Here is a 26,194-nt window from a genome sequence, read left to right on the forward strand (position 1 = left end):
TAATAAAATGCCTAATTCTTGTCAAATTTGGGATCACAAAGATTATGAAATATAATTTTTTAACGTAAATATGTCACTATATAATGTAAACATTAATTCTACTAATGGGTTTTTAAATGCGTTTAAAAATTAATAAATGTAAAAAATCTTAACACCACTGCACATGGATGTACTGAAATATGACATTATTTTAAAACATTAGAGCAAGAGGTTTAAAAGAATACTATTTTATGTAATAAAAATATTTTATGCAGTCATCAAATGTTTAAAATAAATATAAAGGATAATAAGGCTTCAAAATTATATAAATAGAATATCTACAACGTTTAAGGAATGTCCAGGGTTGTGCTCTGAAAATACCATAAAAACTCCATTTTTACTTACGCTGAGCATGTGGGCCTTTAAGAGTCACAAAAATGGATTCACTTCATACGTATTTAGTAAATATATTATGTATATAATGATATCTTATCAATATATTATAATAATATATTGACCATTTCCGATAATAAGATCATAATATATATATAATTATAATGTGTATATATTTCATTTCCTTTAATTAATAGGTGTTAACGTAGGTGATAGTCCGGTCACGAAAATTTGGTGTTTTGATAAAAAATCAACTGACCAAATCAGGGCGGTAAGTCAGGTACGTAGTCATATGACACGTTGACCGTTGGGCTGACCAAGTCGGAATGACTGCAAAGCTCTTAAACTATTATATGTTATTCAATACTTTGATTTTTTTATTATTGGCGGTTCAAAAGAACAGTGTGCTTAGGAAAATCTGGCGCCAAATATCATTGTTCGATTTCTAACTGCGCGTAAAGTGCGATTTAGTTTAAACTTAATCGAAATTTAAGATTTTTTAAATAAAACTACGCAACAATAAATGACCAAAGTAGCTGATACAATCACCCTACAGTTTTTACTTGGGTCCCTTAGATTATTTAATGTTTACTGAAAAAACAAATCATTTTGATCTATCACTATTTTCTTGATTAGGTGGATAGATAATATCAAAATGCCCATGTAAGTGTTTGTAATTGCAAAATTTTAATAAAATATCGTTATATCAAAATTTTTGAAAAGACAAACATAGACCCCTCCAAACCAACCCACCCCGCATCACACTCGGTCTTAATCGAGCGTATCACTAGACATACGTTTAGATGTGAAGCATCTGCAGTTTTTTTATACCTGGGAATGTTTCAGGAGCAGATACTCAATACTGAGATAACCACGCTCTCAAGTGAGCTTTGACTGAGTTTAATGAAAGACGTAATTTAATAATAAAAATATGCCTTGGGAGAGAAAAGCATGGCAATTTAACCGAGATAAATGAATTTAATGATAAATAATATACAACAAACAAAGCTAATACAATACGGATAAACAAAATTATGTGAAGAGATCTTCACGTACGCAATAAGACGCCACATTTTTTTAAAATGCAATATAATTGGCCTTTGTGGCAACCAGGTCGGTCGGCCCGATGGGCCCAACAGCTGGTTGGACCGACTTAAGCATCCCTTCCCTTTTCTTCTTTCCCCTTCTTCGATTTTTGACAGGTGGACATTAGGGCAACGATAGCCGAGCAATAATGTGTCAGCTTATAACGTCATGGTTGTTTAGACCCAATAGGTTGAGCATATAGGTAACATCGATTTCTCGTAAAAATCTATCAATACAGCCTTCACAAATGTGGAGGCCCCTAATATGATATTCTTAGAATCTAACATCATGTTTTAATGTAATTATGTTAACATTATTAAAAGGATATTATTAGTATTATTATTAATCTAAAAATAGCAAAGAAAACACACAAAAACATGAAAGTTGATAATGGGTAACTCACGATTATAAAAGAGATTCTTAATGACCAGCTATTAATCAATAAAGTTACAATTTGTAAGTAAAGTTATTTTTAGTTCATAGTTTAGGGGTAATGAAAACGATTCTCTGTATATACCAGACATAATATGAATGTGTTATTAAAACTAATATCTCACCTTGAGAGTAAAAGTTGGTCTACGATCGCCTGGTCCTGCTCGCTTCTGATGCTGACCAAGTGACCTCCCTGCCTGACGCATTCGGCCTCCGCTTGCGACCACGGCAGCTTGGTGTTTTCAAAAACCGATACGCAAAACTGACCCAAACTCACCCACCCATACGAGCATTGCCCCACAACATCAGGCAAAGGCTCAGCATGATACCACAACTTTAAGAATAGACCCAGATTATCATCAACGGTGTCTTTTAATCTCAAATCACTTAGCTCACTTGAGACACTCCGTCGAATGACGTCACTTTTATTTTTTTTAACTGCACTTTTATCACTTTCTACGTTCGTCAAAATGTCGTCTACTTTTAAAATATCTTCCTTGATACGCTTTAAGAGATCACTTTTTGCTAAATCAACTTTTTTAGACGTCCTGCTAACTTTCACATATAGTATTACGCTGTTTTGTTTCGATATTATTTGAACATTTCTCAATGGGTCACCGGATTTTGAACAATGCACCCAGGAACTTCCTCCATCTGATAATTTTATAGACATCCCTGAACAATCTTCATGAGTACTTTCAAAAGGATATGAAGAAAATTCCGTTTCTACTTTTTCCTGCATATCTCCATCAGCAGTTTCTGGTAATAACATCAATGATTCTGAATGATCTTTTAAAGCAGTCTTCAATGGTTTTTCTCCCATTTGTAATCGCAAAGCAACTCGATTGCCAAATGGCAGATGAATTCTAAATGTACAATGCAAAGTATTGGTTGGTTCGATATCATAAGAACCGTTTCTTGCAGTCAATGTTACATTATAGCAGTAATCTACCAATCTATATGATATAACAAAAAGTGGGAATCCATGTACATGTAAATAAGGATTTGTTTTAGATTGTGTTGTCGATGCGAAATACAAATTTCTATCTGATTCTGGGAGTTCTTCCAACTTCCCACAAAGGTGTGTTGGTTGGTAATTGGTTCTCGACCTTTGTGCCGATGGAGCCCCAGGACTTAAACGTATGAAGCCTCCACTTAGACATGGGACGTTTAGTCGGTCAAGGGTCACCAGAAGACCGTGGCGCTGTGCTGAGGCTGACGGAAAGAAGATTTGGCAGTCTCCAGGAGCTCTTGGAAGGTCGCTCCAGTTTAATCTTCCCGATAATCGATATAATGACAGCTGGCAGTCTGAAAATAAACAAAATGATTTCATAAGTAACTATATTATCGACTATTTTTACTTGTAGACTAAAACGCTAAATGATATCTAAACATCAGCTATCAATTAATATTACTTAGGTTTGTTTTTTGTTACAAAACAATGAATCTAAATATCAGTGGAGTGACCAGTAGCTATGATGCTCAGATAATGGTTAACCATCATCAGTATCCGTTTGCTATTAGAAAAATACTGTCATTCAGTAGTAGTAAATAGTGACAAAATAGCTACCTAGATGGTAATCCAAAAAACTATTGCAAACATAATGGTAAGAAGTATCAATGCGGTTCACGGAAAATTTGCCGTAACTACTAAGGCTTGGATTAGGCAGGGTTTAATTGTTTTTTAAAAATTATCAAATACTATCTACAAATTGTTGTCTTAGTTCAATGAAAACAAATACATTTAAAAGTTAAGTGTGCCCTATTTATGTCGAATCTTAACAGCCTACCTCCAAGCTTCGCTACTGGTAGATAGTACATAGCAGTACATAACGTTTTTTTACTATAACTATATGAAACTATCCACGTAGCTAATGTTGTTATCTGAGTATGGATCAGTGTTGCCATATTTTTCTATACTGATTATAGTACAAAGGCGTAAAAAATATAGTATTTCTGAAAAATATATAGTACAGGAAGATTTTTCGTCTTGAATCCTTTAAAATTATAGTATTTTGGTATATTTGGCGTAAAATTATAGTATTTTACATTTTTCGCGAAATCAAAATTATAGTATTGTACTATAATTATAGTACGGTTGGCATCACAGGTACGGATCAACTATTTTATTAAATTACCTAATTAGGCTTAAGCGTCGGCCTCTATTGTCGTGGGTCCCAGATTTGAATCCTGGGTCTGACAAATACACATATTGTATTTCAATTTGTATTTGAGTCACAGTATAGACCTTATAGGTTGAGCAAGTGGCTGAAATCCATTTCTCGTAAAAACAAAGTCTTTTGACACAAACCTCCACGCTGTAGAGGCCCATAATAATATGCTCTTATTAAGATCGGACATGGTCGAAAAAAAACAATTAACATTTTGCGTAAATTATATTTCCATTACATAGACAACGTAGTATGGAAAAAAATGTTTCAATTCAGTTCTAAAATTTATATCGTTATTTAAAAATAACCGCCAGTAAAATTTTGACAGAAATCTGAAATTTTATTCAATAGATAATATTAATTTATGCGATATCCAAATACGATAAAATTATGTTACTAGACGGTTTATAATATTTTGTTTTCATGTTATATTAAATATTTTAGGGGTTTCTTTCAATCGGGAAAGCCACACAAAACTGAAATAATGGCAATGATCCATCAACTCAGAAATACGCCGAATAAACTGAGTTAATTTATTATTTACTCCACGTAAAACCTAAAATGTTGCTTTCAATCAATACATTCTATATAAGGCAATAACATAGTAATGTAACTCTTGCGCACATTTCAAAAAAAGTTATCTCTTCCGATGAGAAAGTGACGTACGTATTTTTTACGATATTTCTTAAAATACCAAGTACAGATCTTGACTTAAATATAATATTATTTTCGCGCTAAAATTTCAAGAGCGTTTCTAATGTAAATATTTTTTTAGTTTATTTTTGTTTGTGATAGTTTATAACTTGAGTATTTTTGAAGATAATTACTTAAGTTTTTATTTTTATGAGTAGTGTAGATAGATAGACGATAATTTATTAATGTATAACAATTGGAAATTATTCTGATAATTATAAATAGTATACATATTTTTAATAAACCATTTCATTTATTCAATGAATACCAAGATTTTGAGAATGTAACATTTTATATCGACTGTGTTTAGGAAAAAGGGCGTAACCCATACAGAACAAATTTTACAGGAGAGGCAAAAAAACGTTTTTTTAATGATTTTGGTTCAATATTAATATAAAAAATAGTCACACACATTGGGTGCATAATGCTTGATTATTTGGTGTAATATCTTTTCGATCTACTAATATTTAAAGAAGTTATTACAGAAAAATCATTAAAATTGATGAAAAATTACTCTTTTCCTTAAATTAAAACATAATTATAACTCAATTAAAACCAAAATTTAGATAATAAATCGGCATTTGCGGCTTAATTCCTTTTTACAGAACGTGTATTTAGTTGTATAAATTGTTAATATCTAATAAAATCACTTTTCGAAAAATCGATGATTACGTTCTATTTCCTTAACACAGTCGATATATTCAACATACATAACTTGAAAATACCTCCCATATAATACATACCCACTAGAAATAAATCATATTTGAAAAAAATACGAAACTCGACGGGATTTGAACCCGTATTGGTGGTCTCAAATTTTGGCCTGTGGCAAATTAATGTAAAAAATGTAAGAAACACACAACTTATTAACAAGGTAAATAAGGTGGATTGTTTTAATTTAAAGTCGGCTGGTAAATCATGTAATCTAATTTTAAACTCTAGTGGCAATGCAAATTTCAACAATAAATATCGCCGCGCATACAATAGTGCACCTGTTTATTTCATTTTCTTTTGTGAGTCAATTGAGCAATGCATGTCCACTATTATAATAACGGAAATAACCCTTTTCTCCACCTCTAATACATTATTGGACGGTTAGGTTGACAACAGAGCGTCATGTTTTTGTTACAGCGTCCCATAATATCAGATTTCTTTTTTACAAACGGAACAAACAGTTTTTTCCAAAAATATTCATACATTTCTGACGTTTGTACGTTCAGTTTTTATACTCTACTTTACTCTGAATCTGAAAAATATCTAAATAATTTAGAATTTTACCTACTATCCCTTTTCAACATTATATATCCCTTTGTCCCATTAAACTAAATTGATAAAAATAATAATTATAATATGACCAAAACATAAATGTGAATAACTAATATTTGGTAGAGGTCACAAAGTGAGCAAATATAGTGTCAGGAAGCAGCTTTTTTCAAAAATCGTTTTTTTGGTTAGGTACATGTTTAAACACGTGCGTTACATGGTCTTATTCCCTACTTCATTTATCATTTGTCAATTTATGGCTACGGCCGTATGTTGTAGCTTAACCACTGGGAAATGTCAATAGAAATGGCGTATTAAAAAAAAAACACCTTATTCTTAGGTCAATAATTAATATAAAACAATCATTATTCGTATATTGTTTTATCACATTTGAATGGTCAAAGACATAGCTTATAATCAGTAGCTTTAGAATTATCTTCAAAAGTGTTAATCGTGCCCATTTTTTGAAAAATAAAATGCCTAATTCTTGTCAAATTTGGGATCACAGAGATTATAAATATAATTTTTTATCGTAAATATTTCAATATAATATATTGTAAATTAGTAAAACATTTTATGTTAACATTATATTATCATGTTAACATAAATTTTACTAATGGTTTTATAAATGCGTTTAAAAATTAACAAATCTCAAAAATCTTAACACCACTGCACATGGATGTACTGCAATATGATCATATTCTAAAACATTAGATCGAGAGGTTTAAAAGAATACTATTTTATGTAATAAAAATACTTTATGCAGTCATCAAATGTTTAAAATAAATATAAAGGATAATAAGGCTTAAAAATAATATAAATATATTATCTACTACGTGTAAGGAATGTCCTGGCTTATGCTCTAAAAATACCATAAAACCTCAATTTTGACCTACGTGGCGCACGTAGGCCGGAGAAGAGGAATATTAAATTTTATATACAAGAGGTAGAGTTTTGAACCAATTTCTTATATCTGTCATGTAGCAATATACCAATAGTTGGCTATTTAATAATTTTAATCAAGATTCGTATACAAGATGTAACCCTTAGTTATCGTGTATTAGTAGTATTAATTAATTTGTAAGTATATAATAAATTATTGGTAACATGATATTATTATAATAACACTTAGGTTGGAATAATATCAATTCAAATTAAGAGAAATACGGCAGGCTCGTGTAGCAGACATGCTGTCAGTCGTTATATTGAATACATAATATACAACTCCGTGTTACTGGGTTACTCTTTCGATTTTTTTGAGTCTTGTGACTGGAACCACTTATTGACCACAAGCTACTTTACCCTACCCCCTAGGGCCGGTTTCAGACCATCACCCAAATTACTTAATAATTTTAATTTTCCAAACCGTAATATAATGTTGAAATTCACCCATTACAATAATACCTATAGTCTAAGACAATAATTCTTCCATTTGAAACGAAACTTTTTTTTTAAAATATATGTTTTTCATAGCAGCGCTTATAACTGACATATAACTAACAATATAATTATAACTAACAATAAATTTGAATTTACATGCGCCTGCCAATTACCTACGTGGTCGCAGCCATGATTTATTCTGGATCGGAACCGTTTCCTCGTGTTAAGCCTATCAGGCACCATTAGCGAGGTGTGCAAGATTAGTAAATGCGCTCCCTAAAGACATAGACATTTTCAGTGATGTACTTTGCATTTTGTTTTTGAAACTTCATTTTTCTGTGTAAAATTGTATTTTTTTTTTCAAAATTTTATTTCTCTGTATTAAATTGTACTTAAGTATGTTTTGATTTAATTTATTTTTCTGTTATTACTATTATTATATTCTATATTGTAATATTTGTTGTAATGTAAGGCTCATGTTGTGTACGTCTTGAATTTAGATTCGTTATGTCCACAATGTTTTGTTTTCTTAAATAAATGAACTGATGCTCAGTTATGTGTAATATAATTTACTGGACTGGCTGAAGAAAGTAGGAAGATATTTGAAAACACTAAGGCTTTATTTTTAAGCTGGAAAATCAATGTAAGAAAAAAACAAAAACTAATTTCGCATAAGTTGTATTTAATGAAGCTTTACAAACACTTCGATCAAAAAGCTCATCATAATAAAGTTAAGTTAGGTATTTTATATTGTCATACTTTTATTTAGTTCAATCAATCAATGGCTAGTAATCATTGATAAAAAGTATGTCCACAATTTAAATGGACAACCAAAAATAAGTCGACAAATATTTTAAAAGGTCAAAATAATGAAATATTATCAAGGTTGAACCGAATGACAGTTGAGTAATTTATGAACGCTTGTGAAATTCAGGTTAACACATACTTTCTGATAAATGGGTAAACAAAAAATACTTATTTATGTATTGATTTAATGAAAAGTGCTTAAGTTCATATACTACTTAATAGGTATGTGTAGTATTTAATAATACAATTGAAGTTTACTTGGTATTTTTAATTATGATTTTGGTGTTTTGTTGAGTTAAAGGTATTTTGAATCTTAAAAAATATATATTGTATTTAGGTGTTATTATATTTATACATTAGAGAGTTTATAAAACCCGTAGGTACTTAAGGCCTCGGGCTTGAGGTTCTTCAAGATATAAATCCATTAAGGTCATGAAAAATGTGTTAATAAATTAAAAAAAAAAAACGGCAAAATAAATTAAAACAGTAGCCATAGCGTATCGCAATGCATATCATAAAAAGTGTAAAAATAGAAACGGGGAAATTCCACTTTCAAATTACAGTACTTAATTTAATTTTATCTTTATTAGTGTTTTTAAAAGTATGAATAGACGAACTATAAAACTACTAAGGCTTATTGACATTCAAGCTCAAAATCTTGCTGCAAAACCAAAAACGCGAAGAATGAGCTCGAGAGACCCAGATACAATAGTGAGTTGTACGTGTTCACGCACATCGTACAGTAAAACTAATTTCTGGAACATGAAGACTATATGGACGAGTCATGCATGACAAGGCTCGAAAGGCAAACTAAAACCTAGTCTATTTCTTATAAGACGAAAAAATAGTATCGAGTTGGATTTAGGGATCTTAGTTATCCAAAACGGAAGAAACAGATAGGAGATACAAAAGGTCAAGTGCTATAGCAGCGCCAGAAAGAAGCAATAATACAATAATTCGAGTCTTATTAAGAACTTAGTCAATTAGACGACCTATCAAGCCGTGTTACCGGCACAGGGTATTTCATACAAACTTATCATCAGCATTCATATTTCTGTAATAAGATGTCAAAACATGATATGTCTGTTTTTTGGCAAATCGAGTTATGTATACCTTTAGACGCGTCTCAATGAGATCTACAAGATATAAAAATATGGTATGTCTAGGTTTTATAGGTTAGGCGAAAAAACGGTGTCAATTATTATGATTTGTTCATTGTTTGAATATTTTTCGAAGTTTAAAATTGCGCTCCTGGACAATTTAGAAAAACGAACAAACCGTGTTTTACCATCTTACTATAGATTTATAAGTGTGTACCGTACGAGTGATAACTAAAACGATTTGCCTACTAGTGGTTATCAAGGTTAGTGCCTATATCGACTTCCGTTTAAACCACCCTTCCCTAGCATCCATACCCACAATCATTCTAAATTACAGTCCACTATAAAAAGCGCAGCCAATAACAAATAAGATAATTATATATTATTACAATATATCCATAGTCGAAAAAAAGATCTATGAATTTTATTTTCTTTTTGTATTATTAATTGTATCGTTATATTAAAGTTTACCCTATTTTTATCGTATGTGTTCTGTTGGACTGTCGTATTTGCGCCATTTAAAAATAAATACGTACATTTTCAAAAAAACTGTCACATTACTCATTTAAAATTTTCACTCTACAATTTATATTTTCTAGTAATTTTTGTCTAAAATATGCAATGAATACGCAATGTAGGTTACATAATATAATTGTGAAGGACAATGTAATACTGTAAAAAGCCCTTAATCAAAACCAATTAAGTACTTAAGTTTCTAAGGGAATATTCATAAATTAAAAAAATAAAACATATTAAAAGGTATTCCAGCTTACCCGTCCTTAATTGCCTGTTAAAAATGACTTCGTAGATTGTTGCCTCGGTGGATATTCTGTAACGCAACCTGAAAAAAATAATTAAATTAAATAACATTTTTGAAATATCACAAAAAAATCTTATCAAAAATTGTTGAATTACGCAAGTATTAAAATCTCAGAGAAAAATTGAGTCGCCTAGAGTCATAACACACATTCTCCAAAAATCAAGTTTTGAATAAATCGCAAAAAGCATATTTTTTATGAAATATCATGAATAATATTAATGAGTGACATTGACAATTTGATTTATTAGAAACTATAATAATATTGCATCTGATTATTTCTCCTTCTTAGGCCTTGTCCAGATTGCGCGATTTAACTCGCATGCATTCCAGGTACATGTGACTTCATTGAACCGTCCACATGTAATCGCCGAGTGTCACTTCTCGCGTGTGGTTGAGGTACAGGTGACCTCATCGAGCTGTACACATGCACTCGCTGCATATCGCGGCGAGACACGCGTTATGTGAACAAGCCCCTAAGATGTAAAGTTAGCCATGACATTGTGAGAAAAACTATAGTTTCCTGGTTGGTTAGAGAGACGTTAGGGCCAAAATATAATTTACCGAAGAGTAATTTTTGAAAATGGTTTTTACACAATTAAAATATTTTTGATATCGATCTTTTTTTTTATAGATTGTTGTATTTATAATCATTTGGCATTATTAATTAAAAAATGAGAAAATTGGAAAATGTGAGCTTGCCAAGTGAAAAAATAATATCCTTTTGAAAAAGGAATATCTATTTTATTATCAACTTAAAAAATAGCTCACGACTTGATCCGAGTGAAATATAAAAATAAAAATATGTTAATATATATAATATTATAATCTGTTAGTATAATAAAATAAAATAAATATAAAGTAGAAGAAATAGAAATTATGTATTAATTGATCGATTTCTAGGTGCGTGTTTCTCTGTTTGTGCTTTATATCAGTTTCTTATAACTGTACTAAATATTGAGAATCGATGGAAATGAAACCCTACTAAATTATTTTTTATAAATGCACGTTTTCTGATTATTGTTCCAGTATTTTTAAGGTAACAATGTATTTAACAGATAGAAAGAACCGCAATTCTATTATTAGTTTTTGAAAATAATTTGCAATGCAAACTGACTCGCAAGTAATTTAATCAAATCGTTCAAACACGCGCGTTAACATAATTTTACTCCCTACTTTAATTATAGTTTGTCAATTTATGGCTACGGCCGTATGTTGTAGCTTAACCACTGGGGAATGCCAAAAGAAATGGCGTATTTCAAAAAAATACTACCTTATTCTTAGGTCAATAATTATTATAAAGCAATCATTATTCGTAAGATGTTTATCACACTTGAATGGTCAAAGACATAGCTTATAATAAGTATCTTTAAAATTATCTTCAAATGTATTAATCTTGCCGGTTTTTTGAATAATAAAATGCCTAATTCTTGTCAAATTTGGGATCACAGAGATTATCAATATAATTTTTTATCGTGAATATTTTACTAAAATTATATCGTCGTAAATTATACTAATGGTTTTATAAATGCGGTTAAAATTAATAAATGTAAAAAATCTTAACACCACTGCACATTCATGTACCGAAATATGACTATATTCTAAAACATTAAAAGAATACTATTTTATGTAACAAAAATACTTTATGCAATCATCAAATGTTTAAAATAAATATAAAGGATAATAAGGCTTCAAAATTATATAAATAGATTATCTATAACGTTTAAAGAGTGTCCAGGATCATGGTTTGAAAGTACAATAAAAACTCAATTTTGACCTACGACGAGCATATTCCCCCTTAAATTCCTATGCACCTTTTTTGACAAAAAGAATATTTTAATGGGAATATTATACAATTAGGAACCAGTAGAGTTTAAGGAATATTTGACACGCCTTGATAAAGAAAAAGTCATTTTAAAAGGTTAAATTAAAATGAAAAAGATTCAGTCTTTTTTTGAAAACAAAGTTATTATATTATAATTTTCTTTTAAGATAAACAGCAAAACAAAATAAACAAAATTTTTATACTTTTTTGACGCGTGAAACGCTTTCATACTCTTATTTAACAGAATATTAAATATTTTAATATTTAAGCCAGTGTCACAAAGATAATATCAAATGCTTTAAGGAAGCTCTACCTTGACTGTATAGTAAAATATAAATTTGTATACTTGTACACTTTTGTTTTAAGGTATGTGCGAATCCCTATGTTATCTTCTGAACCCTGCCGCAATTAAAATGAATGTACGATATTGATGTTTTATTTACTCTGCCGGCTATTTCATGTTTAAGATTATACAGTAGTAAAAACAAAACCATATAGACAGTGTTTAGGAAAAAGGGCGTAACCCTCACAGAACAAATTTTACAGGAGAGGGAAAAAACGTTTTTTGAATGATTTTGGTTCAATATTAATAAAAAAAATAAGCACAGACATTGGGTGCAAGATGATTGATGATTTGGTGTAATATATTTTTGATCTAATATTAATTAAAGAAATGATTACAGAAAAATCATTAAAATTAAGGGAAAATGCTTTTTTCCTAATATCAAAACTTAATTAAAGCTCAATTAAAACCTGAATTTAGATAATAATTCGGCATTTGCGGCTTACTTCCTTTTTACAGATCGTGTATTTAGTTGTATACATTGTTAATATCTAATAAAAGCACTTTTCGAAAAGTCGAGGGTTACGGCCTTTTTCTAAACAAAGTCGATATGCTAAATGCAGTTTTCGGATACATCAAAACTCTCTCTAAAAAATCTTCCCCAATCAATTGCTGCGTTTTAGTCGACCTAAAGTCATTAGTTTATACTATGTATTAGTAACGCTCCTTTCACATTATACAGTTTTGACCAGATGGCAAAAAATCGCACGGCAACATTTTTCCATTGGCGTGAAGAAGATCATGGTCCTTTTCACATTACACGGCGATGGTTAAAAACCGAAACGGCGCCGTATAGCAGCCGTTCATTTCCACCGGTCATTCCATTCCATCGATGACTCAGTGATGTGTGTTCTAACGTACGTTTTCACATTACACGGTTTTAAATCGACAACACTCAACCAAAAACTGAGTTTAACTGTGCATAAACCGTATAGTGTGAAAAGAGCATGAACATGTTGCCGATTCGGATTTTTACCAATCGATTCTTTTCCGTACGATTAAAACCGTATAGTGTGAAATAAGAGTAATTGGAAGAGTACGTGGCTAATGTATGTAAGTATACTGATCATGGCCTCCACAAAGGGGGTTTGACATGGGGGTCCGTACTCTGGAGGGGACCGGCGTGGTGAGTCAACCAGATAAGTGAGATAAACACACATCATAAATTTACACTAATAGTAAAAAAGTCGCCTCTGGCGCTATTTTACTTAAAATGTTAATATTGATTATATGGTTATACAATGCAATTTTGACAGTGGATGTATAAAACATACTAAAAAACGCCAGAAAATATAATAGATACTCCTAATTTTACCTCGAACACCATTTGGAAAATGTTACTGTAAAGCACCATACTGCCTTAACTCTTAGTGGTAGGTAGGGAGGCCTACCAAAAATCCTGGAGTAGGGGCCCATTTTAGGGTGTGGGGGGCATGATACTGATCATCAAGCATCCGAGTAGCTCGTATTTGAGTTACTAGCAAAAAAAAAGTTTTCACCAGAATTTGTATCTGGGCCTTAAATATTGCTCTGATGGGGCAAATCAGTGATAGGGGATGGGACAAGAAGGGTATATATTATAATAATATGTAAAAATAAATAATCTACAGCTGTAAATCGTTTATTATTGATAATAATAAAATTAGATAAGAATTAATCAGTATTTTTACATAAGCCTATTAAGAATTTATCCAGATAAGCTACCTACCCTAACTGTTTGGTCGTTTATAAAGTATATCTGCTTCCACGGTTTTAAGTAGAATAAAGGTTAATGTTTGTCCAGTGACGTGCGTACCTCGAGTGTTTTATGAGGGTGTGTTAATAAATTAAATAAAGGGTGTTGCTGTAATCCTTTTAAAAAGGTCAAACAAGTGAAAGAATATTTTAGCCAAGGACGTTTTGTGCAAATTCTACTAACAACAGAAATGAAAATTACTTAATGCGCGCACAAAGAATCTCAAAGCACCGTACAAACCGTGGGGATAAACAAATTAAAATCATTATGTTTATTAAACGTAGACAAGTCAAATATAAAAGGTAAACTGTGCTTTTTTAAGCTTCATTGGTGGCTGGGACTTGTTGAGAGTATTCAAGAGAGAATCTACAAGTTACATGATCCTTTGAGAAAGTGGCGTAAGTCAAAAATTTCTAAAATGACTTAAAGTCATTTATTGGTAGGCTATATCATTGTGCATTAGGCTGACTATTCAGGTCATCGAAATTCTTTTAAAAAATCATAGATGACATGCCTTCCAAATTAGAGAACAAATATATTTGCAATCAGTTTATAACAAGACTGATGTACGTAAGTCATGTGCATAGACTAATATACTATATACTAATCATGTGTCATTCCATCACTTTTCATTTCCACCAGTACGTCATCAAGCATATTTCTTGAATTTAAACGCCTTACACTCATCTGAAGAATGAAAAAATGGCCACCTTTTGGAAAGTGAAGATTAATTGGACGTATTTCTGCAAACAAAATCCAACCCACATGTGTAACGTGTTGAGAAAATTCAATATTTGAGTTGAAATTATTAAAATATGTGATTGTTTAATTTTATTAAAGTATCCCATCATATGTTTAATAAATAATCACACATCATATTTTTTTAAATTTTAAATCAATCATCCCTCAAATATTAATTTTTCTCAAAATGTTACAGCGTGGGCTGGTTCTTGTTTGCAGAAATACGTCCAATTAGAAAATGCTGCTTGAACTTTGAGAATTTCATTTTTTTAACTTCTTAATTTTGTACATATATTTTGAAAAACACTTTCTGAGAGAGTATATTATTATATAATGTTCAATAATCAGAATGAAATATTCTTTAATCTTGTGAATCATTCGTTGAATAAAGGAAATAGTTAATCTTAATTTTGTAATAAGTAGGTATAATTTTTTTTTTTTTTCAAATAAATCATATTGTTTATAATAAAATCTTATGTACTAATATATTTTTATTCATAATGATTTTAAATTGAAGTGTAGGTCAAGTAAGTTTTGGTTATAAGTGCGTATGTCACGTAAATGATACTGGTGTACGTCTTTTATGCCTCTTTTCTAAGATAAAATTATACAAAATTACTCAAAAAAACCAAAAATATTTTGTGAACAATAAATATCTAGAATTCGCTTGGCGAAATAATTTTCAATATTGTTTTTAATAAAACCTTTAATATCTCAAAACACCAATAATCTGACTTACACCACTGTAGTTCTCAAGGGCTCACATAATAATTCGTCTCGTCTCTGTTTAAAAACCAACGCTTTAAGCTATAGTACCTTGTTCCTGATCCTAATTTTTCCCTGATTAACGATAGGTAAAACATCAAGAGTGTCGACAATATTACATACTTGGAGGCGCACATCACAGGACATGATATTTTGCAAAAAAGCTCTTTATCCGAATGGGAATAGCTGTAGCAATATTTAAATCGATGCGGAATGTCTGAAACTCACCACTATACTTGATTAAAAGCAAATGCCACATCGTCGCTGTAGGATTGGTTTCCCGAATAGACCAAATGTTCAGGAGACGAAACACAAATTTCATAATCCTATATTTAAATACATGGAGATATTTAAATTGTTATTTTTACAGCATATGAATGATGCATTCATTACCATTACAAAGTAATTTAAAGAAAGGGATGGTTCTAGTCCAATTAAATACAAAAAAACATTCTGCATTAAGAGGTCGATTTCGACAAAAACGGATATTCGGGAAACCAATCCTATAGCGACGACATATTAAAGGCTTGAATTTTGACGGTTCTGCTTTAGAGTAGCGAGTCATGGCACTTTACGAAGGCTCAGAGTAACGAGGAGATAAAATAACATATTAAGCAGCCTCTCAACACGTTGAGAGCAAAGAAGAGACGTTGGACCTGGTTCGGCCACGTGATATGAATGCCTTATAGAATTTTAATCTGGCTTGCTTGTTCTCCAAGCCAACAGGATTCCTGCATCCTGGAACGCAGCTAAATACCATACATATAATGTATACGGTAAAGTAGTTTTAGTACCATAGTAAGTAGATATATGTCCCGAAAATGTATTCAACCGAAGCTAATATAACTATCAATATGACGTATTAAAAGCTTAATCGAAAATGTCGCATCTTTGTTCAGTGATGATTAACATAGATTAAAATAATGCAACGTCACAGCAACTCATAGAGGTAAGCGTCCGTAGTTATAGTTAAAGGCCAGCTGTTCATAGCTAGACTTAAAGTAAGGAGTGTCCAGGTAGAAGAAATGTACCTGGAAGTCAGTGGAATCGTCTATATTTTGTTTCTTAATATTGAAGCCGTGAAAAATCAATAATTAAGTATTATTTTACGGATTTTTTTCGAAATATACCCCTCCCATACATTTTTTCCTGTGTGTACAACTGGACAGAGCTTTGTGATACTGGCATAGCCTGGATAGATTATTGTTCCAACTAGGAGGCCAATACAGTCAAAATAGAAGGTGTCTGAATATGCGAACTACTATGCGATGAAAGACTGTGCGATTTGGAGTATGGAGATGACGTAGTCGTGTTTGTTTCGACGATCGAACGGTTGGAGGTAAGCGTGAACAGGCTCGCCGCGTACTCGAAACTTTTGGGTCTTCATCTGAATGCGGCTATGACCAAATGAATGTGCAGCGCAGCATGCATTGACGCCGACACTCCTTTGCGGGTTTCCGGTTTGCCCGTCGAGCTAGTGTCCAGGTTCAAATACTTGGGTGCCGCGGTTACCGACGATGGTGGTATTTCTAGTGAGATTAGAATCCGCATGGGTATGGTGGGTTACATTCAGTCAACTTGGAGTCACAAGACAAACGCGTGTATGCTACCTATGCTACCTGTGCTCCTTTATGGCTGTGAGAGTGCTGCAGGTCTGGAATAGCAGGAGGCGCAAGAGTTGGCGATGGATCGAGGGAAGTGGCGCGAACTTGTGCTTGCCCTATGCCCCGACGCTGGGTCGTGACAGGGTGAAAGAAGAAGAAGGAAAATGTCTAAATATTGATGTAGCAAGTGTAGAATGCTAATGTTAGGATGCAGAGAGTTTTAAAATTTCTTTATTACTAATTAATTCGAAATTTGAGAGTGAGTCTCATTAATTATAAAAATCTATATTGATTACCGACCAGTAAAACAATATGAATTCAAATTTTATAGAAAAAATCCTTTTAAATAATTAATGTTTTTCTCGCTTCTTGTTATTTTCTTTTATTATGAAAATGAACATAGTTAAAAATTACAAAGGGTTAGAGAAAATTCAATGATAAATCGTCCTCAACTCACTGCTACAAAATATAAAATATTAGTAAGTCATGAGCGGTATTTTGAAATCTGTTATGCATATGTGGTATTAAAAGGTTAGTTAACATTGAATTAATAGGGCTCAGGCATGCACGGGTTTGGACCCCCCAGGAACAAAAAAAATATAAATCGTTTCAAAAAAATTGAGTAAAAATGTGAAAAAAATATTTATATAGGTAATTGATATAATAATTACAAGACAAAAAGAACTATTTATATACAACGTTTTTAAATTTTCTGTTGAATCATATAAACTTGACTTGATAGCTTAAACAATCAAAAAAAATGTATTTGATAAAAATAATACTGAAATGTCATTTTGATTTCCATAGTAACGCACGTATATTTATTAATAATTTAGTTGCTAGGACCCCAGAACCCTAGCAACCAATAATAGTGGATTGGATTACGGATTTTTTCCGAAATAACTTTTCATACAAAACAGAATTAACTGAAAATGAATCAAATTCTACTTAAAGATGGCTAAAAGAATGTCTTGGCATAGTGTTCTGATATATTCTAAAAGTTTCAAATGTCTACCTAGTCGGGAAGTTAGTTAAAAATCGATTGCAAGATTTGTACCAGACAAACAACCACCGGACAAATAAGAATATGAGCTAATAAAAACGTTGTAAAAATTGTTAATATTGAAGTACCAATATAAAATTAATAAAAATTTGATGAATATTTATACCACAGAAAAGATAAATAAATATAATATTAATATTATTATACGCAATTCGATAAGCATTTCATATAACAATTACTAGTTAAAATTGTCGTAATTAACTAAGATGCCCGTAGTTTAATTGGAAAAACATACTCGCGCGAATACACCAGATGCAGGTTCAAGTCCAGTTGGGTGTCGTTTTTTTCTTCAAAATGATTTTTTCTTGTGTGTGTTTTCTAGTGCATGAGATGTTTTCAAAGTATGTACATATAATAAATATAATTCCGATAGGCTATTCCCCAATACACTACATTTTGACGCAGGGTTTTGAATGTGTGAGTGTCCTACGAAAATGAACCATACATTATAGACGTCAAATAGTGTGTGTTGTTACCTTCAAATACACCAATATTGAATTGGCGTCAGAGCATAAACCGAGAGTAGTTGTAGAACGAAAGACGAGCAAATTCTTTACCAATATTCTCCCACACTCGAGATCGGTTGCCTGTTACTCCACACCCGTTAGGTATTTCAGTTCCCATTATTTTTGGGTTCCCTGATTTACAACGTTAAAATAAATAAACAATATACTCGAAAAACGACCTTCAACGTACCTGTAAAAATATTATTATTATTGTAAGTAAACTTATCGAAAGATCAGCTGCTTTCAAGGCTTTATCTTTCTGTTTTCTTACAATAATCAATCTATCACCCTCAGAAAACACTTACAGCGAGAAGTGCTTTCTGTTATTCTTTGAAAAATTCTCTTTGTTGGATCCCACTTGGATATTAAATTTTACTACGTAGCTCAAATAAAATTGTAAGATATTCCATAACAGAATTAACACTCTAACAATAAGCCAAAAGTGAAAGAAAAATTATATTGTATTTTGAGCATTCATAATTTAAAACACCTCAGATAAATATTTACTAGAAAAAATCTTTTTTTTAACACGACGCCCGATGGGGCTTGGAACTGTATTATTTACTGAATTCGCGCCAATGTGCTTTTATCCATACCAATAATTATACTATTCAGTATTAAATTAGTAACACGCTTTAATATGTAGGTTTTGTTGTTAAAATAAAACATTAGAACAATAAAAATATTATCAGCGTGTCCTCAATCATAGCAACTAGATCAGTAGTGTTTGTTTTGATTGAGAATTACGACAACATATATTGTAATATAATGTACTGCATTAATATAAATAAGAAAGACAATCTATGAATCTTCACTCAACTTATCGTGTCCATCACGAGACGCGCTGCTATTGTCACGACTTCTTCACTCGACATTGTACATCCGTTATTCCACTCGAATCAAGTCTTTCTTATATCTTCTATTCTTATCTCTTATTCATATCGATCACACGTTTGATACCAACGTAAAGCGACGATCACACCGCCAAAATATCAAATCGCGTCTTTTCTAATTACGACGAAATTAAAAAGTAGTTTTTACATGAAATAATATTTTGACTCTCAGTGTTTGTGATTTTAAATCGCGCTTTTTGTGATTCAAAAAATCTCCATCGATTAATTGATGTAATGCTTGCAAATTTTTCATTCATTCTTGGTTGGTATTTGCGTAGATAATCGGTAATCAGTAGAATATTCGGTACAGTTGGGTTATGAGGAATACAGCGGAAAACACATTTTAAAAATAGCCGATATACTGAATTATTTGTTAGGTTAACTTAACTAAACCTAACCTAACCTAACCTAAAATAACCCAAACAAACAAATTTAATAATCCAGTATATCGGGTATTTTCAAAATGTGTTTTCCGCTGTATTCCTCATAACCGAACTGTACCGAATATTCTTTTTCCAAAACTATTGACTATGTTGTATTTATAAGTCGTTATTATGATACAACAGCTGTCAGTTTTGTTTCAATGTTTCGCCGCCAATAATTCCACGAGTTTATTGATATGCGTTATTTCTTATTTTTTATTCCTTATTAATTCAAAAATCGATTAACTAGTATAATATACGTCAATTTTCTTTAAATTAGGATTAAGCACTATGCATAGGGCGCTTATTTCTTATAAAATTATTGGTGTCACGTGAAGTATTGTATCATTCTTAGGACGCACCAAAAATTCTTTGATATGTGTACTATATATTACAATAAATTGGTAATAATAGTTGACTTTGTATGCGTAATAATGTATGACTCGGTGCTATGTACATTGCTAAGAAAAGTTCAAAGTTGAAGTCGTGAACTTTAACCTTACAATGATAAACGTATAAAGCTTTTTTACGTAGAATAGAGAAAAGCTAGCAATGAGTAAACAGACCATGATTATAGATGTGAAAATGTGATTTTTTTCTATTCTCCTTCATTGTCGGACACCATAGTAAATTTTTATATATACAAATAACATTGATAAAACCGATCAAAATTAAATCTAGTATAATTTACTCTAGCTAGCTCTATTGTTTTATCTCTTACTACCTCTACTTTCCCCCCTCTAAATTCATTTAAATAAACGGATTTATTATTTTTCTGTAATGAATGCGTAAGACAGCAAAATGGGTTATTTATTATACGGTGACACCCCTGTGGCCAGTGAGGTTCCAGAATAGCATTTTCTGGTAGTGCTCAATAGTTTACTTTCTATAAAAGAAGACAGCTTAGGTGCAAATGGCTGAAACGTCTAACTCAATGTTTTTTGATTTATTTATTCTATTTCTCAAATTCACATCACGAAATTTTTAATTTATATTAAACTATTTACAAATTTAAACGATTTTCATTAATAAAATTTCGTAGAATCAATATTGTGTTTAGTGTTTACATATATTATATAACATTGCTGTTTCTGATAGTAAAGATTTAATGAATAGGTTAGCCAGATTTAAAATAGTAAGTAAATCATGGTTTATTTATAGCCTTTCCGCTTCATAAATCTAATTAGTCAGCCAAATATGAAACTATCGTAAAACGTTTGGGATCATGGTGGAATCACTTTGTTAAAAGTGCCAAACATTGTTTTTTTCCCAATCTTTCTCATTTTTATTAATGTACGTCAAAAAATAAAATGAATCGGCAACATATGGGTTGGTACTAAATCAAACTTCATTCAAATTCAGCTTATTTCTAATGTAGTTATATGTTATTAAAAGTATGTTTTCTGTTATATTTTCGTTTTTATTTTATATTCCATAAAAATTGATAAAAAAAATCAATCCCGAAAGATTCGGGATTATGTTTACCAATCCCGGGATTGAAATGTAACGAAAATCGTTTGGGATCCCTACTCATGTATATTTAACGTATAAAATCAAAATTATATTATGTCTATAAGCCGGTGATGGTGGTATAATAATAATTATCTCTATTGGGTACCAGAATGTTGTAAGTGTGGTAAACACTGACCTTGATGATATTGTATCCACAGCATCCATCGAAAATTTGTTAATTAAGATTACGTGAATTTATACCAAAATTAATTACGTGGTATGAATAACCGCAAAGCATTGTATTAATGTATGCAATCAGAGATTAAATACAACATTTTAATGAGATTTGAATGCGCAAAAGTTTATCAAACAAACCAATGCAATTCAAAAGTTCATTAAATCCAGAACATAATATTTTGTATGAGGCGATAATCGTTAGTAGTTAGTTTATTATGATTATCATGAATAACGTAATTTAAATAGCAACATTTTGCTTGCGTCTCGCATCGTTTAAAAATACAAAATACAGTATTCTAAATTTGATTGCTATGCATAGATTGTAATTAGGGATGTCAAAAAAGTGTCGATTATTTTAACCGATACTTCGTCGCTTTTATTTCGTTATCACGGTATCATTATGTACATTTGTTTCTATACTATACCGATCCAGTATCGTTTTTTTTTTGTTTCAAAGGGTTCAATAACAGGAAGATTTATTAACTTCCGAGGGCTTGGAAACTCATTTTTTCACAAAAAATATACAATATTAATAAATAATATGTTTAAAAAAATTGTAGGTATAGTATCTGCCACGTAACTTTGCAATTATTATACACAGTGACATTTCTATGTAATACGTACTGCGTATTAGTGTATTAGTAAATGCCAGGCGCCTGATTGGTTGATTTCATCAAATAATTGAAAACAATCTATTCTAAATTGCAAGGTTACTATGCATGGTATGAAACTATCATATAAGTAATTAACTTAATTGAATTTTCCACGCAGATACCTTGAATTCCCTGTTTAGACTATAAATTAGGGACGGCCTAAACTAGACCTTTAACCAAATGCCTTAATTTGACCCTGACAACATTTTCTGATAAAATTTTAATTTATAGGTATTAGTTGCTATTATAAAACATACATCTTACCTGAACGTTACATTTGCCACTTCTTTCTCTCCCAGTCTTGAGTCGCTGAGTTGCCAGTTCAGTAACACTTTTTGTCTATTGCTTGATTTAATTTTCCCGTATACTCGATGCCCCTTCACAACCTCTTTCTTTATGCTATTCCCGCCGAAAACACTAAAACTATTGCTAGCAGCGAAAAAACCATTCGATAGGCTTTTATCGCTGTTTGAATAACTATTAATAAAATTCGTCGCATCACGCTTGCGCAGTTTATTAATTTTAATTATTTTTGAATCGTTATTTACATTTATATCACTATTATAATCGTTATTTATTGACGGATTAAAACTATTATTATTCGAGACGTCATCGGAGACATTACTACTATTTACGATTTGTTCTATTTTCGAATTATTTACATCACTGTCGGCCATTTTGTGAACGCCACCTGTCAAATCTGTGTAAATTGTTTCGTCATTTTTCGAAGATTTCCTATGCTCTTCTTTATTGTTTTCTAATTTATACCGTTCTAATATATTATTATTATTCGCATCGACATTAAAAGTGTCCCACACGGAGATGTCGTTTCGTTCCGTATTAATATCGTATTCGTTTAATTTCGTTGGCGATTTCTGCCCGCCATTTTGTTTTCTTCTTTCGATGTCGGCCATTTTAGAAATGTGGGGTGATGGTGATAATGGCGAATCGTGTTTGATGCAAACGATATCTTCTTTGAAGAGTGTTGAAAAACCTCCTCGTTCTTCGCCATTGATTGTTGTTTCCAGTGTGAAGTCTTGTATTCTCCCCAACCCACCAGATGATGTTAGTATCACTGTAACAAAAAAAAAAATAACAAAAATTAGCAACATGGAAAAATCCATTACATTTTTTTATGACACGTCATTCCTGTAAAATTCTGAAATTGAATCCATTATCTTATCTTACACACATGCTTGCTTATTAATACATGTTTTGACACATTAAAAATATATAGAGGAAAGCATGCCACTTTATAGTAAGCTCGACCTTAGTACAGAATATCCAGATTTTAAAGCTCTGTTTGGCCTTTCACCCCAATTCAAATATTCATCTGGAATTTTAAAGAATATTTATCATTTGAGTGAGTGATCCGGTGACCAGCTAGAGTGCTCCAGATATATACTACTATATCCCTGAGTAAAAAAATTATTCTCCACAAAACCCCAACTTCCTTAAATACAGTCCACTAAAAATTATCGCCGGTATTTTTTTCTTTCAATCATTTTTTATAGCTCTTTCCAATGTGTTTATTATAACTGTATTTAATATTTAATTTGATTTGATTTACTTAATATGCTATCTGTGTCCGCCGGTTATTGGGATTATCACAATATATTATTTTATTTTATAATATCTCATATTATACTTATGCATCTGTGATTGATCTGGTTCACCTAAATAGATAAACAAAAAATAAAATTAATAATTTATAATATAAAAAAAAAATCATTGTTGCTGTACTTTGGAACTCATAAACGTTTTTATGGCTGGGTCTATGTATGTGGTCCTGTTTGGCAAATTGGGAGATTGATTTGTAATTCACCTAATTGGTAGACTAGATGTGATTTTCCCCCATTGCATTTTAGCTATTCTTCAACTAAAGGTTGTATTAAACTTTCTATGTAATAGTAAACTTTTTGTAGAAATATAATATCTACCGAAAATCATATTATGAAGGTATACGATAAAACAAACAGGTTAGTATTCATGTTATGCTGAAAGCATTGCAATGCGTGTAATGCACAAAGGCTTGTATTTTGATGTAGGAAGATGGTGGAAGTAAGACATGCAGTTATAACACTATTCTGATATGTATATTATTCTATTCAAACAGTGATGTTTAAACAGTCGCTAAGTATTATTTATTTATTATTTTATTTTACAGTATTATAAAATAATATATTTAGTAAATATGTTATATTGGACTAAAATTTTTTTAATTATTTTTTTTGCCAATCTATAATAAACCATTATTTATTTTATTCAACAAATAATTCACTAGATTTTAGAACGTAGCATTCTTTATTGGACATACATAATTTGAAAACACCTCATAAAAATATTATATAACCACTAGAAAAAATATTTTTTGAAAATAATACGACGCCCAGCGTGACTTGACCCTGTAATTACTGGATTCGCGCCAATGTGCTTTACCAATTAAGCTACGTACATCATAATGAGTGGATAAGGAAACAGACAAGGGTTTTCGATGCGATGTGTTCGCTAAAAGCCTCAAATATGGGCTGGACACATAACTCGAAGAAGGAATAATTGTTAGACAAATCTAGTCATCCAGTGGTACCCAAGAGGTACAAAGCGTCCGCAAGGCAGACCTAGAGGCCGCTGGATCGATAATATGTACATTACAATCACTACGTGCCTTTTAATTAATTTTTAATTACCAGATTTAAATAACATGCTAATTGCATCTTATGGCCGTTTAACGGGGACACGGCAGCCGTGTCGTCTGCGTCAAACGAGAATTTCGTGGCAACGCAACCCACAGGACTAAGAGAAGTGGAATCAGCTTGGAGAGGCCTTCATCAACCAGTTGATAGATTCAGACTGATGATGATGCCATCCTACTTAATTACGACGGAATAAACTTAATTGATTCCTTGATTTAAAACACAAAAATCGATAGCCAACATTAACGTAATTTGATAAGCATTTCAGATAAGAACTACTAGTTAAATTAAATAATGATATTATTCAAAGTTTTATTAAAATTAAACTTGAAAATTTCACTGTACTAGAAAATATCACATCATACTACATTTGCTTTCGTTAGGAGTTGTTCTGTTAGCTAGTAATTGTATTATTGTTTTACGCGTTTATTAATTCTTTTAAATACACTTTAATACCATATATATATTTGATAGAACCAATGACATTAATATGGACGAAGCATCTGGAAAATAAAATGACACTCACTTTGTGTCGGGTCTGCCGGATGGTGAAATTCATATTTTATTATCTGTATCCTACGCTCAAATGAACATTCTGCTTGCAAACGGTCTGGCAACACCGCTGGGTCTGCCCATACTGTTATGTTATACCATATATTAATCAGTTATACCATTATACCATATGTTAATCTTGCCGATTTTTTGAATAATAAAATGCCTAATTCTTGTCAAATTTGGGATCACAGAGATTATCAATATAATTTTTTATCGTGAATATTTTACAAAAATTATCTCGTAATAAATTATACTAATGGTTTCATAAATGCGTTTAAAAATTAATAAACGTAAAAAATCTTAACACCACTGCACAGTTATGTACCGAAATATGACTATATTCTAAAACATTAGAGCGAGAGGTTTAAAAGAATACTATTTTATGTAACAAAAATACTTTATGCAGTCATGAAATATTTAAAATAACTATAAAAGATAATAAGGCTTCAAAATTATATAAATAGATTATCTACAACGTTTAAGGAGTGTCCAGGATCATGGTTTGAAAATACAGTAAAAACTCAATTTTGACCTTCGACGAGCATGTCCCCCCTTAATGATACTTTCTTATTCCCAAAGTTTTGAT

General features: G+C 31.3%; 1 protein-coding gene across 1 annotated transcript in view; it reads right to left on the reverse strand.

The window, feature by feature from the left end:
• The window catches only part of LOC147063616 (uncharacterized), a 257,403-nt gene extending 233,974 nt beyond the window's left edge, over window positions 1–23,429 (reverse strand). Inside the window, exons 1-3 of the mRNA XM_085959431.1 lie at window positions 22,625–23,429; window positions 10,078–10,145; window positions 2,016–3,198 (exon numbers count right to left, since the gene is read on the reverse strand). Coding sequence (XP_085815557.1) covers window positions 2,016–3,198; window positions 10,078–10,145; window positions 22,625–23,274 — 1,901 coding nt within the window. The 5' untranslated portion in view covers window positions 23,275–23,429. The remainder of the gene's footprint in view (window positions 1–2,015; window positions 3,199–10,077; window positions 10,146–22,624) is intronic.
• Window positions 23,430–26,194: the final 2,765 nt, after the last annotated feature.

Source organism: Rhyacophila brunnea, unplaced genomic scaffold (assembly GCF_057557595.1).
Source record: "Rhyacophila brunnea isolate RB1 unplaced genomic scaffold, BYU_Rbru_1.0 scaffold_9, whole genome shotgun sequence".
Classification (NCBI taxonomy): Eukaryota; Metazoa; Arthropoda; class Insecta; order Trichoptera; family Rhyacophilidae; genus Rhyacophila; species Rhyacophila brunnea.